This window comes from Phoca vitulina, unplaced genomic scaffold (genome assembly GCF_004348235.1).
Source record: "Phoca vitulina isolate PV1807 unplaced genomic scaffold, GSC_HSeal_1.0 scaffold56, whole genome shotgun sequence".
Classification (NCBI taxonomy): Eukaryota; Metazoa; Chordata; class Mammalia; order Carnivora; family Phocidae; genus Phoca; species Phoca vitulina.
The window spans coordinates 6,836,970-6,854,279 of record NW_022589759.1 but is presented as its reverse complement, the minus strand read 5'-3'; the positions used below and the strand labels follow the sequence as shown (position 1 = coordinate 6,854,279).

At 44.5% G+C, this 17,310-nt stretch overlaps 1 protein-coding gene across 1 annotated transcript in view; it reads left to right on the top strand.

The window, feature by feature from the left end:
* Positions 1 to 16,380, top strand: part of GAN (gigaxonin) — a 58,521-nt gene extending 42,141 nt beyond the window's left edge. Inside the window, exons 10-11 of the mRNA XM_032389856.1 lie at positions 5,374 to 5,483; positions 5,571 to 16,380. Of these exons, the coding sequence (XP_032245747.1) occupies positions 5,374 to 5,483; positions 5,571 to 5,752 (292 nt within the window). The 3' untranslated portion in view covers positions 5,753 to 16,380. The remainder of the gene's footprint in view (positions 1 to 5,373; positions 5,484 to 5,570) is intronic.
* Positions 16,381 to 17,310: the final 930 nt, after the last annotated feature.

The following is a 17,310-nucleotide window of genomic DNA, read 5'->3' as shown; positions in this document are numbered from 1 at the left end:
GTTGGGAGGTAACGGGTACTACAGATGCCTTTGTAAGACATGGGGCCCTGAACCGTACTCCTGACCAAATCTGTTTCAGTCACGGTCCAGTCAAGAGACAGAAACCACACCTGTAATCTGAACAGGGAAAATGTAATTCACATAGTTATTTGACTGGTGAAAGAGAGCTCTGATGAGTGCAGAAATAGCTACTGTAGGAAGCGTGGTTACTACTACCTTTAGGGCTGAGGGAAGTATCCTAAGGAGGAGAAAACTGGGGAGAGAACTCCCCACCCTGCAAGGTATGGTGTGGCCACTGCATGCAGGACGCTGCCTGTTGGGTGGCAGACCTTGCTGAGGGCAGGCACCTCTGGGTCTCCTGCACACTGCAGGCCGCAGCCCGTGGGAGGAGGGAGAAAGGCACACCAACCCCAGGAAGGAAGCCCTTTGCACTCTCCAGCCTTGTGGTCCCTCCAGCACCCTCTACTGGCCAAGCCTACCACTGCATTTATTTTTTTCAAGGCTGGTTCATTTTCTCCACTGTTTTGCGTTTCATTGGTTTCTGCTCTTGTCTATATTATTTCTTTCTTTTTACCTTCTTTGGGTTTATTCTGCTCTTCTTTTCCCAGCTTCTTCAGGTAGAATTTTAGATTTTTTCATTTCTTTACTGAAATCTCCATCTTTTCATCATAAGCATGTTCTCTTTTGAACATAGTTCCAGTAGCCACATTCAGGTCCCCGCCTGATAGATAATCCCAGCATTCGGTCGTTTTGGAGTTGGCATCTCTGCATGGTTTGTTCCCCTGAGAATGGGTTCTCATTTTTCTGGCTTTTTCTTTTGTTGAGTAATTCTGGGTTGCATCCCAAACATCGTGACTGTCACGTTGTCGGGGCCCTGAAGTCTCTTCCCGTGCTTCAGAGTGTTGCACTGAGAGTTCTGGCAGGCCATGTACCTGGTTCGACTCCTGGCAGGCTCTCAACGCCTGCAGTGCACGGCAGCTCAAACCTCCCTATGGTTCTGTAAGCCAGCCTCAGTTACGAGCACTCATGGTTCCGGGGTCAGTCGAAGACTTGAGACAAGTGCATGCACATAAAATTAGGCCTCCTTCTCTACCTCTCATCTTTCTGAGACTTCCATACACCCTGGAGATTCTGGTTGGCTCAAGACACTCTGCCCTGATTCCAGTGGCCGCGAAGACGGCAGGTCTTCTCTAGGGGTCTCAGCCACCTGGAGCTGGGGTGTCATGCTGCCTTCGGCCAAAGCTATCAAAGATCCAGAAACTCCCTTGTTGCTTGTTCAACTTTCCCTTTCTTTCTCAAACCTGCCTGCTTTTGCTCAGTCTCCAGAGCCCTCAGGCAATTGTCTTTTGTATCTCATCCAGAGTTTGTAGCTGTTTATCACAGGAGGATTGGCTTGTTAAGGGCTTCTTTCTCCCCCCTGGAAGCAGAAACCTCACTAAAGCTCCCTCTGTCTTTCCTTCTCCTCTCCAGTTGATTGCGTCCCCCCCCCCCCCCATCTCTCCTTGCCTGTCTTTCCCTCCTACTCTGCTCTTGCTGAAGCTCACTGCTACAAGCCAGGCTATATTCTAAAGTCTCCTTTGCAAGGGACATTGCTAATTCTAAGTTACCAGAAGACACATCCCTGTACCCTCAAGTCCTGATAAGCCCGTGTTTGAAAACACTGTAACTAAAGGCATACTGTTGCGTCTTCTGTTACAAACAGGATTGCTACTTAGTGATGCCCGCCAGGTACAGGGCGCTATGGGAAGTATTGTACACTGGCCACTTCATTTCATCCCTGCAAGTCATTGGATGTTAGTGGTGGTGTTTGGTCTCCCCACTTTACAGATGACGGTTAGCTAAATTGTCCAAGGTCAACGAGGTGATAGGTGGCAGAGAAAGAAGGCAAAACAATATGCCTTTTACACCTGTTTTAAAAGCAGCAGCTAAATACATGCTGCAATTCAGTTTTTATGTTTCATTTCATTTGAAGCCTCAGCGTTATATGAAATAGATCACCTAGGATTATTTTTCTGAAACCCAGGAACTCTGAGTCATTGATCTGCTTTGGACCAAATTTGGTAGATCATCTACATAGCCCGATTTCTTGAGCTTTGTTTAATTATTCCAGGGAGGAATAATGTGAGATTCTCAACTCTACAAAATTATGCCAAAATATTGTTGTATTCTGATAGGCTTTTCAGTAAACAGTCTAGTCATAGATGCTCATTTAGAAGTGGCAGCTACCCTCGTGAGCATACACATGGCCCCATTATGGATTTGCCCAGAAGAGTTGTGTGCCTCTCCACTGGGGTTGGGCCTGGGTGTAGGGTTCAGCAGCAAATGAGACCTGGGGACGCTCATCAGCTTCGTTTGATTCAGAACCTGGGAAGAATTTAAATGTCAAGGTTTACATATTTAGGTTTAGCCCTGAAGACATAAAATGTGAATAAGCCAGTTATTGTAGTTGAACGTTTTCAAAGATTTTCTTTCAAGGCCCGTTCAGGTCCCTATTTTTACTTTTCAGTGAGAGCTCTTGAATGTTTTCTTCCCCTATTTCTTAGAGACATTTTGACACCAAGGGACAAACTATTCCCCAGTTGCAGCAAACTGCTGGATACCGGTCAGCATTCAGGTGGAAGAGGAATCAAATGTTGAGTGCAGGTATTCGACTATGGCAGCCGTCCATTAGCCGTGCCTCTGAGTCGTTATGTGATCTCGGACAGATCATTTTGCTGAGAATTCAAAATACGGAAGCTGCTGCTTTACAACAATCTGGGAAGAGTTCTTTGAAATAAAAGTGCTGTTCTTAGTCATAGAGTTCCACATTTGCATTTAACATCCGGATGCACTAGATCTAAGCCGCTGGCTTCTTGGGCACTTCATGGCAGAGTTAAAGACACAGGAATAACATCCACACGCTGTCTGTTCCACTAAGGAGTGTAGGCCTGGATGTTGGTAGTTCTGAAGGGTTTAGATCCATTCCCAAAGTCTGACTGAGGGCTGCTCTACCCCAGCTGTGAAGTTAGCTACTGGCAGGAAATTGTTTGGTCCAATTACCTTAAGTAAACGTTCTTATATAGCAGAATCTACAGTTGTTGTGGTGGTTGTTTTTTAAACAAAAACCACTTCAATTTTGAAATAATTTTACACTTAAAGTTGTAAAAATAAAGTCCCCATTAAGCCATTCACCCAGCTTTTCTTCGTGTTAACATCTTATGTAACCATTATACAGCTATCAAAACCAAGGTATTTCTGTTGGTACAATATTATTAAGTAAACTACAGTCTTTATTCGAATTTCACCAGCTCGTCCGATAATCTCTCCTTTCCCTTTGCTCTGGGATGCCATGCGGGATCCAGCCACACACCAAGTTGTGTTTCTTTAGTCTTTTTTAACCTGTGATGGTTCCTTGGTCTTTTGCTGCCTTTCGTGACCATGATATTCCTGAAGATGATTGGTCCGTGTTTTTATAGGGTATCTCTTCATTTGGCTTTGTCTGATGATTTCTCATGATTAGGCTGAGGTTAAGCATTTTTGGCAGGAACACCACGGAGGTGATGCCCCCCCTTCCAGGAGGATGTGCTGTCTCCATGTCTTATTATTGGTGATGCGAACCTTGATTACCTGGTTAAGGTGGGGTCTGTTGGGTTTTTCCACTGTAAAGTTGCTGTTCTTTCCTTTTAATTAACAAATATCTTGGAAGAGATGATTGAGAATGTGCAAATACACCATTTCTTCTCAAACTTTCACCGCTGATTATGCTTCCATCAGTGGACCCGCCTGCAGTCACTAGAACTGTGGGGGTCTCCTAGTGCTGATCTTTCTCTTTCCCTCGTTCTGTCTACATTTGTTAACTGGAACTCTGTAAAGAGAAGACCTGTTCTTTCTCCCCCCCCCCTTTTTTTTTTTAACATATTCCGTTACTTATTTGTATCAGTATGGACTCACGGATATTTATTTTATTCTCTGAGTTAGAAATCCAATACTATCAGTATTTATTTTGCTGCTCACTTGTTCCAGCTGTGGCCATTGGGAACACCTTCCTATTAGCACCATGTCCTGTGGACACACCCCACCCTTCTTTAAGCACTTCCTATGTGGCAGCACAAGATGCTCCAGACTCGTCTTATATTTTCTCTCTCAGCTGGGGAATTGGCCACCTCTTTGTGGAGCCCTGGATCCTTTTTGTGGTTATTAAATTGATTTTCAACAGAAGTGCCAAGGCAATTTAGTGAGGAAAGAAACATCTTTTCAGCAAATGATATCAGCTGGAGCAACTAGATATCTGTATGGAAGAAAAGTGAACTTCTACCTCATACTATACCCAAAATTCAACTTGAAAATATATTGTAAGACCTGAATGTAAAAGCCGAAACTATGAAATCTCCAGAAAAGAGCATAGGGAGGAAAACCTTTGCAACCTTGGAATAGGCAGGGATTTCCTAGAAGGACACAGAAAGCATGAACTATTTAAAAAACAAAACAAAACTGGAATTCATCAAAATTAAGAACTGTTCTTCAGAAGGCTCCATTAAGAAAATGAAAAGATAATCGACAAGCTGGGGAAAATATTCATGATATATGTATCTAACAAAGGACTTGTATCCCCAGAATACAAAGAATCTTACAATTCAGTAGGAAGACAAAAAACCCAATTTAAAAAATGAGCAACTGTTTGAGCAGATGTTTCACAAAAGAAGATGGGTAAAATGGCCAGTGAGCGCACACGGAGATAGCCAGCATGCTTCTCAGGGAAGCGCCCACCACTAACACGGCTATACTCAGAAAGACCGACAGTAGTGAGGGCAGGTGGTAATGCCTAGCCGTTGGAATTCCCCGATGTTGCTAATTGGAATGCAGAATGGCACAACACTTTGGAAAACAGTGTGGCATTTTCTTACTGAGTGGAATGTATCTTAAACCATATAGCCAGTCAATTCCGTGACATAATATCCACAAAGAAGATTTGCACTCTAATGTCCACAACGGCTTTATTCACCATAGCCACACACTGGCAATTACCCGGATGAACATGAGCAGGTGGATAGATAAACCAATTCTGGTCTCTCCATACAATGGAATACCACTTAAAAAGAAACGAATTATTGATGCAAGCAACAGTGTAGATGAATCTCAGGAACATTGTGCTGAGCAAAAGAAGCAGATTGAAAAGTGCATGCTCTTTATGTTTCAATGTAGGTGACATTCTAGAGCAGGCAAAACCAGTATCCGTAGTGAGAGGAAGGAACTCAGCAGTTACCCGGCAGTGGGGATGCGGGCTGAGCTGCACTGGCGCAGTACCTGGTACTGGTGGCTCACCGAGTCGTGCTGTCTCCCTAGACCTTGTCGACCTCCTGACTTCCTTGGTTTTGCCCATGTGTTCACTTTCAGGTGGATCTATCTTAACGACCAGAACTTATGCATCCCCGCCAGTTCCTCTTTTGTTTATGGAGCTGTACCCATAGGAGCCAGTATTTATGTTATCGGAGATCTTGATACAGGTAAGAACGTTGTGGTGATTCTGCTGGATCTGTTTCCTGGTGACTCCAAGGCACGTTGTATCACCTGTGCTGCTTCTCGCGGTCTAGGTACCAATTACGACTACGTGCGTGAGTTTAAAAGAAGCACAGGAACCTGGCACCACACGAAGCCACTTCTTCCGTCTGACCTTCGCCGCACTGGGTGTGCAGCCTTACGCATTGCCAACTGCAAGCTCTTCCGCCTGCAGCTCCAGCAGGGCTTATTCCGTATCCGTGTTCATTCACCTTGAGGAGGAGGCAGAGCAGAGGCAGAGCTCCTGACCAAGCGCACCGTAACACGGCTTTCTGCGAGGGGAACAGAGGTGGCAGCCGAAACTTGCTCTGTGTGCCCGGCTTTGTATGGTAACTCTGGTGGTCTTACTGTAATGCTTAGAAGCCTGAGCTTCCGCTCTCGTTTGGGAGAACCCGTAACTGTTGAAAGGGAGGAATCCGTTCCTCCAGGGAGATGTGTCTGCAGACAGATGGAGGCTAGTCCATGTCAAAGGGGGAAGGGAAGTGGGAATCGGTATCATGTAAAATATTGAAGTTAAAATCCTAAGGTGCATCTTCCCTGAAGGGAACGCATGTCTGAGTGACTGCTGTGTTCAAGTACCTGGCTTTGGTCAACAAACAAAAATCCATATATGCAAATCCACATATCCAGACATACCAAGATTGCTTTTCTGCTGCACTTGGAAGGAAATATCATGCCCAACCCTGTCCGACAAAAAAGGTTTGTGCCTAAAATGTTAGATTGGACTGTATGCCAGTTAGTGTCCATTTGCTACTAGTACTGTGTCCGAAGAATCTTTTTTAAACTATATTATCATGAATTGAAACTAAGATAAAATTTCTCTTTTATGATATTCTATCTTAGTCATCTAAAGGTTCAATAAATCCATGAGTCAGGTTGCAGCCCTCGTGTGAATTGAAGGGAGGTTGCTAACTTCTGTGTTAATTCAGATACATCATGCCATGATTTCTGGGGTTGTGAAGGCTCTCATGCAGTGCCATTCCTCCTTGCAAATAATCAGAACCATTTTATAAACACGAGGTTATGAAGCGGAGTAGATTTTCTAGAAGAAAGACCTACGTCAGACAAATCATAAAGGTCTGCCATGACTACAAAAACTGTCCAGACAAAATATTATATAGGGATCAAAAATTTCCTTCTGTCCGAAAGCACACAAAGTCTTGTTTACTACTGTTAAGGATTGAAAACTTGTCTTAGAATGTGCACCTGCATTAAGTATCTAGTCTTTGTAGCAGAATTTTCTCAATGCCGTTCTCTAGCAAGAGTTTTAGACAAATTAAGTTATAAGTAAAGTTTGGCTGGTAGAATAAACTACCTCAACTTAATTTCATTCTGTTCATAGTAGAGCAAATTCATCTCCTCTTCCTCCACCCTCCGTCCCTCTCCCACACTCCCATGTCACCCCATGCTACCCCACTTCCTGTTGGGGGTAAAAGTCTTGTCATTAGTAGCACTTATCGTGTAAGATACTTTGTTTTCCATTCAAATTATGCCACCTTAGTGTGCAATCAGGGACTTCACAGTGCTTGATGATGTCATAATTTGAATTTTATGCAATATCAGATTTCTAATCAATTTAATACAGAGCTCTTCATTTCTAATTGTTTTCTACAGCTTTTTTTTTCTCCCCCTCTTGGTAAATGGCTGTAAGAAGCAGTATTTTGTCTTAATGATTGATAAATGTATAAATATATCCTTTGGTTATAAATTTGAGAATAGGAGTTTCTTGTGGAAACTTCCTAGATGGAATGCTTTATGCTGTTAACAACATGCATATGAAACATCACTTACTTTTCCCCACCCATGAACAGAAGAAAGGATAACCCCCATCTGCAGTTTTTATTCCTACACCTATTAGGAGTCAGTGCAATGCTATAAAAGCTGCTGGAAGAAGCCTTGCCTGTGGGGGTTCTAAAGAACATTGTGTGTGGCAGAAGTTCCTGGTAAAAGAAGGCAGGCGGTGTTTATCTTCTGTATCAGAGGCACTGGGCCAGATTTGCCAGACATTCATATATAAAGCAAAGCTGACCTTTTTTCCTATGTATTGTGTACCAGTCAGCTGTAGTCTGCAGACCTTCCCAGTGATGCCTGGGATATCTTTTTATCAAAGCAAGCCACGTGGCCACCGCAAAGAAAGCAAACTTCTTTTTCCAATTAGATATTCATTTTTTAGGGGAAACAAATTGCTGAAAAAGCAAATTTTCTTTGGTAACATACCCTGTACCGAACAGAACCTTGGCCTTCAGAAGTTGCAGCTGAGGTGCATTAAAGCACTGACTGATGTCCTATGAAAGCCATGACAGTCAGCAACTCTCTCTAATTTCTGAAGTTTAAAATTCTTCCCAGTCTACGCCAGGCCTCTCCAAGGAGACAATTCATTGTTTAGGAGTGAATGGGTCCCTATTGCAATATTTTCAGTGCCTGCATGACTTGGTAAATTCATTTTATAAAAACAGTTATTTTTTTTAGTTTTTTATTCAGTTCATTGACAACGGTAGCTGCAGAAATTAGGTAATATTTTTTAAAATAAATTTGCCACATAATATGGGATGCTATAACCAACAGGATTAAGCTAAGTGCCAAGCTGTTATTTTCATATATATAATATATATATTAAAATATTATGTCGAAGTGTAGGAATATATTTAATTTTATTATGTTCCAAAATTAATTTTTTTTGTAAATGACCCTTCAGTATTGTGAAATAAATTTTAACTCATTTCATGCAGGTTTGTTTTAACATTCCGCTTATGCTTGAAACATCTTTTCTTGATAAATTTTTAATACTTCTTTTTCATAAGGCACTTTTACCAGGCGTAGGTTGGAATTGGCAGTTGAGGGTAAATCTTAAAATTTTAAATAAAATACCTTTGGGGGAAGTGCAATGTATTTTCATTATCCCACCAACAGAAGGAAAGTTGTCTCAGGTTAGTCAGTGAATATTTAAAGGATCTCTCCTAGGCTACAGTCTAAAGTAGGCTTGTTTGTTTGTTTGTTTAATGCATCCAAATATAGAGTTTTCGAAGAGGTAAGTGTTTAATTTAAAATGAAGTGTTTTTTGTGAGTGTGTGAGGGTGCTTGTATCCTGCCGGAGGGAAAAGTGTGAGAGAGGGAGAGAATGTGTGTGTGTTATGTGACTTGGTAAGTGTGTTTATATATGTTTACTTTTTCAATTGTAGTTCGAGACTACATATATTATTACTGTCTCCTGGTGCTTCAGATAAATTCTTGAGCCTGTGGCCCTTCAGTTTATACTATTGTGTTAAACTCATGTTGGGTATAAATATTCACAGAGTTGTAGTTGGTAGTAAGTTTTACTTGGTGTTTGCCTTTCTTTAGTGGGATTAAGAACAGTGTCTGCCAACTGGTGTAGCCGGTAGGCTATAAAGATTTGGCCTAAGAAATTTTTAAATTCATTGTTTATTTCATCAGTTCTTTATTTTCATTGCTGTGAGGAATTGATAGCTAACAGTAGGACTTCCTCAAACTGCGACAACCAAAAACAAGTATTTGGATGATGATGGATGGTATACTCTTTGTACTGAAGTGTCTGGTTATGTCGCCACTTCAACGATGCTTTGACGGTGCCATTTACAGGAAGCACATCCTTACATTGACCTGGTAGCGATAGGGCTGTGTTTGCCGTGACGCCTCATTCCTCATGGTAGTAAGTTAGGTTTTCAGAGAAATTCTTTAGCTGCCTTGGTCCATTGGGGTTCCATCTGGTGCATTCCTACTTCATTGTACCAAACCAAAAAGATTTCCAAGGAGTGCTAAAAATACTGCAGTATTACCTTCTTGCTGGCCTGCTTGATTCCAGAGGGGCCTCCTGTGGTCAGATGAGGACAATCGATTATCTGGGGAAAGAATGAGGTGGCACTTGGCATGGATTTAAAAGGCACTGGAACCCCCTTAAAAAGCACCTGGTTTGCGGGGGGGAAGGTAAGACTGCCTTGTTCTGTGGCTGCCCCTCATGTCCATGAGCCTTTGTGGAGCCAGGGAGAGAGGAGACTCTGATTAGTGCAGAGAAGCTGCCCTGGGCTTAATCAGCAAATGCTTCTAGAGCACCCACCAAGAATTCTGTTCGGATTTCTGGGGAGCTGTCATGCTGCCCTCCCTCTAGATCATAAACTTCTTGTGGGCAGGCAGCGACCCTGTCTTTGCCCATCTGCTAATCCCAGTGCTTGGCACATAGCAGGTAGGCAGTAAGTGGTTGGCCACTGCATACAGTGCCCTTGTAATCGCCACTGCATACAGTGCCCTTGTAATCAAAGCGATGTCCGTCACAGGATGGAGAAGTCCTCTCCATGAGCAACTTATTTTGCTGGATTTTAAATGAGAAACTTTATGCACAGATGGTCTGGCCTCGTAGAGTGAGAAACTAGTACAGAATAAAAAATGCAAAGTGCCTGACATATGGACACAGACCTCTGTGGTGTCCGTATGTTCTATAGGATTTGGGGCACCCTATCCTCAGCACACCTAATGCCATTGATCACATTTACTGTTGGGCTTTATTGTTTTTTATGTGTGGCTCCTAGCCTTTTCCAGAACATACTGCTTTGATCCTCACGTCTCCGTGATGGGTGCAGTGCCCACCCCCCTCCCGGCCCTTGGACAGAAAGCAGTCTCTGAGGCGCAGTAGATGGGGCCTCGTTCCCCACCTCACATGTGAGTAGAAACCAGAAGCAGAATCCGGGTCTTTGTATTATCATTTCACTGTTCAGCCTTTGAGACTCCCACTTAATTTTCTAGGCACACAAGTATTTTTAGTCATAAAATAATCATTTGTGGTACAACTTAAGCCCCCACACATGTCCTTCACAAGTTACACAGATGTAAGCTGAAAGATCTTTGGTTTCCTTTGTCAGTTAGCTAGAGGAAATTTAAGGATTTATTAAGGTCGTAAGAACAGAAGTACTGTTTGTGTTTGACAGAAAAGCACTTTTTCCTTTTAAAGACCTGAAGTGTCATTTTTACTGTTTTTCTTACCCCGTCTAATCAGTAAGGGAGAAGAAATTGTGTCTTAGAATGATGCAGAAAGTCTTTTGCTAGCTTTCTAATAACCCCTGAAGTCCTCTTTCTAGCCGGTTCAGAAATTATAGAAATGTATCAAGGTGAGGGATGGCCCACTTGCCCATGTGGGAGAAGCACATGGAATCAGGTTGAGGTTTCCCTGCCTGCTGGGGGTAAAGTCCGTAGTATGGAAACAGAGACTTCTGCTATTTTTTTGGCAAGCCAACTGGTAAAACTTTTAAAATTTTTGTATTTTTCAGAAAGGATTCTATTTTTAATGTTAAATATATCTCAGCTTTGTCTCATGGTAGTCCTTGTGTTTACATGACATCTGAGGAGCTCACTTATGCCTCTGTGTTCTTTGGTCTAAGTGCTCACGGTTGGGGAAGGTTTGTTCGCTTTCCGTTCTGTCACTGACGTTCTCTAAGTGATTGGGTCTTTAAACTTCTCCCCTTCCTCATCACATATCTGACAAATATAAACAGCCTTCCATAATTACCTAGGGGGAAATACCTGTCGCCTTCTCTTTTCTTTTTTTTCTTTTCTTTTTCTTTTTTTTTGAGATAAAAACTAATACTTTAAAATTGCTGCTCAGCCGGAATGTAGGCTAATTATAGTTTTTGGTATTGATGTCCTCGTGGCCCAACAAAGCTGCTGTCAATTCTTCAGTCACTGTGATGTGCGTTAGAGAAGTTACAAGCCGGAGGAGGAAGGCAGCCCTCGCAGCCTGAGTACTTTCAGATCAGGCCATTCATGTGACCCGTATTAATACGTGGCCACTTCCGATAATTCAGACCCCAAGCAGATGCAGGATCAATTTTCTTTCTGGTCGGCAAATTATATTTATTAGACCTTTATTTTTAGCATTTCCATAAAAATCATAGGTTTTAAAATACCTTATTTTTATGGATCCTACTCATCAATTACAAATAAGGCATACATTAGAACCTTGGGTTACATTTTTTCCAGTTAAACCTGTGAACTTGGAATAAATATGACTATACGTAGCTCTCTTTATCATGTTTCCTGTTTAATTGGATGAGAATCACATGCACTTATTCCCTTGTTCTTTGTGTTTATAGGAAAAACTCTGTTCTCGGCTACCTCATTATGTAGTGTTGTGCTTGATCCCCTGCCAATTTAGGAGAATTCAACACATTCTGTCCTTTAACAAAAGCCTGGAAGCAAGCAGCAGGCGGCCTTGAGGAATACAATTCTCTTAAGGCATATTTTCCATTTTACTACTTTTTTTCTCTTGAATAGGCACTTTTAATCAGGAGGAACAATCATTCTCCTAGAGCTGCTGCAAAGTGATTACTTGAAACTCAACTTGAACTTTAAAGAGTCTTTAAAAGACTGTGTTTTCATAACGTAGAAAAGTAGTATATTTAAACAGCACTGCTGTGTAAAACAGAGGGCTTACTCCCCATCCTGTTAGGATCAGACAGGAGAAGGTGTCTATGTGGACTCTGACCCGGCGTGTGGAGTTTAGATGCTTGGGGCTACTGTGTTTCGTTGTCTACAAGGTGCTACTGTGAGCAGTTTAGGGAGCTATTCAGTGTGTTTTCGTGAATTTGTTTCCCAAGAATCTTTACTTTTGATGAAAATAGAGGTTCATTAGTAGATTCCTCTTCTCTTTTGGTTCTGACAATCTAGGGTTTTAAAATGAAATCTGAAAGTATTTCCTAAGTACAGGGTTCAGGTTGACCAAACAACATAGATGTGCATCATACTTAAAATCATGAGTGATTGGATTTGTTCTGAGCATCAGCGGAACGTGCCTTCTCCACGTGGCTCCGTCCTCGGCAGCGTCTGTCAGCTTCCCTGGTCGCTAAGGTAGGGGGAGCTGTGAGGCCCACCGATTCCTGCAGTCAGAGTGGTTTCTCACGGGAATTACCCAGCATCCCCAGTGCCCAAAAGAGTTATGCCCATTCCTAAAAACCTAGCGTACTGGGAATAATCTACGGACCAGGTAAAACCTAACAACGGAACTGTCACTGTGCTCTGACGTGATCTAGTTTTCCAACCTGTACTTTTTAGAGTGAGAGGCAGAGTTTCTCCCCACATGACAGTACCACGTGGGGCTGGCAGCAGGCGTGAGACACTTCCCTGAGTGGTTTCCAAGAGAACCGAGACATACCGCCTTAGAGCCCCAACCTTGTTGTTTATTCTGAGGGAAGCCTGTGTAAACACTTTGTGTACTTTCCCGAGCAAACCTGGTCGCTACGAGCATGCGCGGGCCCTGGTGCCCGGTGCAGCTGGCTTCAGAGACTGGCACCGCAGACTGTGACCTTCAGGAGTCCTGAAGCCCTGAAGCCCATTTCCTTACCTGCAGACGTAGGATAAACAGGGGTGTTTACCTCTTTGGGCTGCTGTGAAGGTCAGGGATGTAATGAAGGTGAGAACCCAGCACCCCCGTGCTTGAGCCGTCACCGCGGCCACGGTGTTCGCTCACCTCAGCTTCGGGTCACTGATTGTGAGCCCCGGGGGTGGGGGGACGGCAGTGTCCTCACTGCGTGTCCTGGCTTTCGTGCTTCCCCATTGGAATGTCTGCTGCCACAGGGTCTATAAGTAAATGGATGTTTGTGTTGATAAAATGATTTACTTTCTGGACCCGTGCCACTGCTTTTCTGCTGCTCTAATATTTGAATTCAGGATGATTCTGTAGAGCTGAACCATCCCCTAATACCTGCTTGGAATATTTAGAGTTGTTTTAAATAACCCTGAATTCAGAATTTGCATAACGAAGCCCTCTAATAATACTTAAAACTCTTTACCAAAGTTGAGTCTCTTTTTCCCCTAAGATGTCACAAGTAGCAACCTATACTGGTCTAATAAACTGGAAGATATTTTAGATCTCTGAGATCGGTATACCTGTTCTCTCTTAACTTGGATGCTATGTGAAACTTAAGCAAACAAACAAACAAAATTTGTGTTACAAGTATGTGTGTATGTGTACAACTTTTGCACCTTCAAATAAACTAGCGTTATTTAAGAAAATGTTACCTAAAGTGAGCTCCTGAACCCTTCCATACTGTCACTTCCTCTCCAGTTCCCGCCCTGGGACCAGCAGATGGGGCGGCATGCAAGGCATTCTATAAAGTCATGCTCGCTATCTCTGTGAATAAGAAAAGAAAGGAGAAACGGGGTTGACGGGGCTGAGAAGTAGACGAACAGCTGTGCCAGACAGCGCTGCCCAGGATGGCCGCAGGTGCCGTGGCTGTGGCCATTTGTAAGGCTTTTCTTAGTGGCGTGTATAAAAATCTAGAAGGCCAAGAAAAGTGCTGGGAGGGATTAAGTGATGGTTGTGAGGGTCCACAGCGCTGTGACAATCTGATAAACGGCTAAATAGAGAGTCTTGTATCCAGGTTCAGAAAAGATAGTTCCTAAGTGAAAAAGAAAGAGGGGGTGGGGCGGGGAATCACTGATAATTTGAACATAAGCCAACTGTTTAAAAACAAGAATACGGGCACCTGGCTGGCTCAGTCAGCAGAGCATGTGGCTCTTGATGTCAGGGTCATGAGTTCAAGCCCCATGTTGGGCATAGAACATACTTTTAAAAATAAAAGAAAAAAAAAAGAATAGTGTTTGGGTGTGGGACTGGTAGCCAGAAAAGGAAGTCTCTTCTGCCACTTCGTCCTCCGACTGCGCTGATGGGCCCCAGACCCACAGCATTTAGCTGCCAGTTCCAGGTGCCACCGCTGGAGAGTCCTGAGGCTCTGGCCTGTGGGGATGTCTTTAGAACCAGCAGGTGTGTGTGGCTCAGGCCAACAGCAGACATTGAGACAGAGTGGCCTCATAGTAAGATGGGGACCCTCTGTGGCCTTGAGCGCTTCTCTGAACATGTTCCGTAGGAGAGTCCTTGCAGCATGACCGCATCAGTGAGAGAGTTCTTGCTTTGTGGCAGGATACTGGTCACCATCTCCAAAGCTCCTTGCAGATGAACAGTTTAGTTAAAAAAGGGGGGGGCGGAGTTTGTACTTCTACACTGATTTTGAGGAGAACAGTCTTTGTTCCTTTCAACCTGTGCTCCTTCCTCCTTTCCTCCCTGTCCACCTCCTGTCCGTGGCCTCCTGACTGTGGCCTCCGGCTAACAGCCACGGCCTTCTTCAGCAGAACTTTCAGAAATAGGCACAGTTCTAGAGATTTCCCTAAAACTATATTGTCAACTAGAACAGCGATTCTTGCTTTTTATCTACTTTTTGCTTGAAATCTGTCGGTACCTCCGCAGATGTAAGAAAGCTGATAAGTAAAAATTGCATTCTTTCAAGCAGGACCTAGATGACTGAGGCCAGGGATGCTCTCGAGGGGGCTTGTGTGCTGGGCGGGTTGGGCTAGCCAATTTCCTCGGGCCCCTTCCAGCTCGATGGAGTCTTGTCCTTTGAGAAGAGTTTCCAAGGGATCTGATTCCTCTTGTGGTTTTGCTTTCCCTCTTCTATGAAGGCACAAGGCAGTCTTAGTCCTGGAGGGGAGGGAGGCCACCCCCGACTTCTCGTGTCTCTTCTGGCCCCACTGGCCTTGGCAAAGATCTGCCCCAAAACAGAGGAACCAGGCATCAGCCGGGGCATGCACCCAAGTCCTCTGGAAGGAGTGGTCTGTGCTCTCCCATTTCTTGGGTGCATTTTTCTCCCGATTTCTCGAGTCGTCTTGGCTTATAATAAGCTCTGTTTGAACCAGTGTTGGCTTTCCTCCCCATGTCCCGCCGCGGCTGCCCAAAGACCCCGCCGGTGGAGTCTCCAGGAAAGGGGCTCCCCCTCAGTTGGCACGTCCCTCTGCACCAGGGACTTCAGTCAGGGTGGAAGAGGTTATTTCGGTCTCGTTTCCAAGGGTCCTCTTACTTACACCCTCTGTTTGGCCTTCCCGCCCTACCCTCTGCTCCTCATCCCACACCTGTCCCAGCCGGGCTTTTAACGGCTTATAAAGTATGTATCCCAAAAAGGGGAAAAAAAGAAAAACAAAAAACAAAAAACCTCTTCTTGTTCCCCAGACCATTAGCCTAAAATTATTTATTGAAAAGGCATTCTTCTGGGAGCCCCCGACCCAGCCTTTGTGACTCGCACTTTGCACAGCCAGCTGGCCCTGGCTGAAGAGAGCCAGACCTGTGCCCCGGGGCCCCGGGGAGCTTCCAGAGTCCACGCCGCCCTGCTCCTCCTGAGGCATGGCCCGCTGCAGAGCAGAGCTCCTGAGGCCGCTGTAGACTAGAGCAGCGTCCCTGGGGCCCGGCACGGCCGCCTCCCCCACGGGCTCCCCCCTGAGCCACACATACTACCTCAGCACCCAGCCGCAAGGCACTGTGCGGGCCCCGCATGGCCTGGCGAGGCCTGCTGGGGGTGCGGGGGGCTTGCCTGCACCCCGGCCGCCCGCACATCCGCCGCACGGCTCGTCCCCGGGCGCATCAGAGTGCAGCAAGACCGCGGGCTCCTTTTCTCTTCATTAGCTTGGACTTAAAAACACGCCGCTCAAATTGTGAGTAGAATCGGAAATTAGACTTGCTCATTTACACAGTCAGAGACCATCTTTTCATACTTTTTTTCAAAAGGGATTTTTTTGCTTCAGAAGAAACTCCAGAAAATACGTGTATTACTATTAATCTAGCATGTGCTTCCTGAGTTTGACTCTTAACGCTTTGTAAAAAATTATGCAGGATCTGGTACGTGGGGCAAAAGGGTGTCATGAGCTTAAAAGCAAACCAGTTTACGTGGGTTCACAGCATCTTTTTCCCTCTGTGGGACCTCAGAATTCAGGTTCTCCATAAAAACAGCCAAATTCTGGGCGCCTGGGTGGCTCAGTTGGTTTAAGCGACTGCCTTCGGCTCAGGTCATGATCCTGGAGTCCCGGGATCGAGTCCCGCATCGGGCTCCCTGCTCGGCGGGGAGTCTGCTTCTCCCTCTGACCCTCTTCCCTCTCGTGCTGTCTCTTATTCGCTCTCTCAAATAAATAAATAAAATCTTTAAAAAAAAAAAACAGCCAAATTCCACGGGGCAGATAATTTTATGGTGGGAGATGTATCAAGTGGCCTTTAGTGGAGAAAAGCACAGACTATTTAGCAACACTTGCTTAATTAAACCATCAGTGGCTTTTTCTGCTGATGGGATTCTTTTCCTTTTGACTCATTTGTCACATAGCTTTTGTTTGGTTCCTCACTCCTGCACCCCTCCGTGTTGCCAGGGACACAGCGATACCTGTTTTGCTTCGAATCTTACCATTTGTGAATTCTGACAACCGAACGGCAGGAATCATGGCCTCGGCAGAAATGTCGAGAGCTCACGGCAGCCTACTGTGCGTGAGTGTGCCTCCGCAGCACTGGGGTGGTCTGCGCCTTTAACAGAAGCCGCTCCCTGGTCCAGCCCCGTCCGCTCCCATCCTCCTTAGAAACCATAGTAAAGAAGCACGTTAGGCAGGCTCGGGCAGACTTCATGTTATCAGTGTATGTCCCCGGTAACGGAAATGCTTGTATCTCTGTGAATGAGATCCATCCATAACTCGTGATGCACCTGTAGATTCATTTGGTTTGTATCACTAATGCAGATCTCCTGCTAGAAGAAAACGATCAAAGGAATTCATTAAAATTCCTTAAAACGGCCAGCAATGCCCCTGTTGGCCCATGGCCTGTGTGGTACCAGGTGTAAATGCGTGACATTGTCAAGAACTGGTTTTTAGCATGCTCTTGATTTGCCATTTTGATGATTTTCGTGCCATAAGGAAAATTGCACAAATACCAAGTTCAGAAGACACCATATCAGAATTCATCTGGTTAAA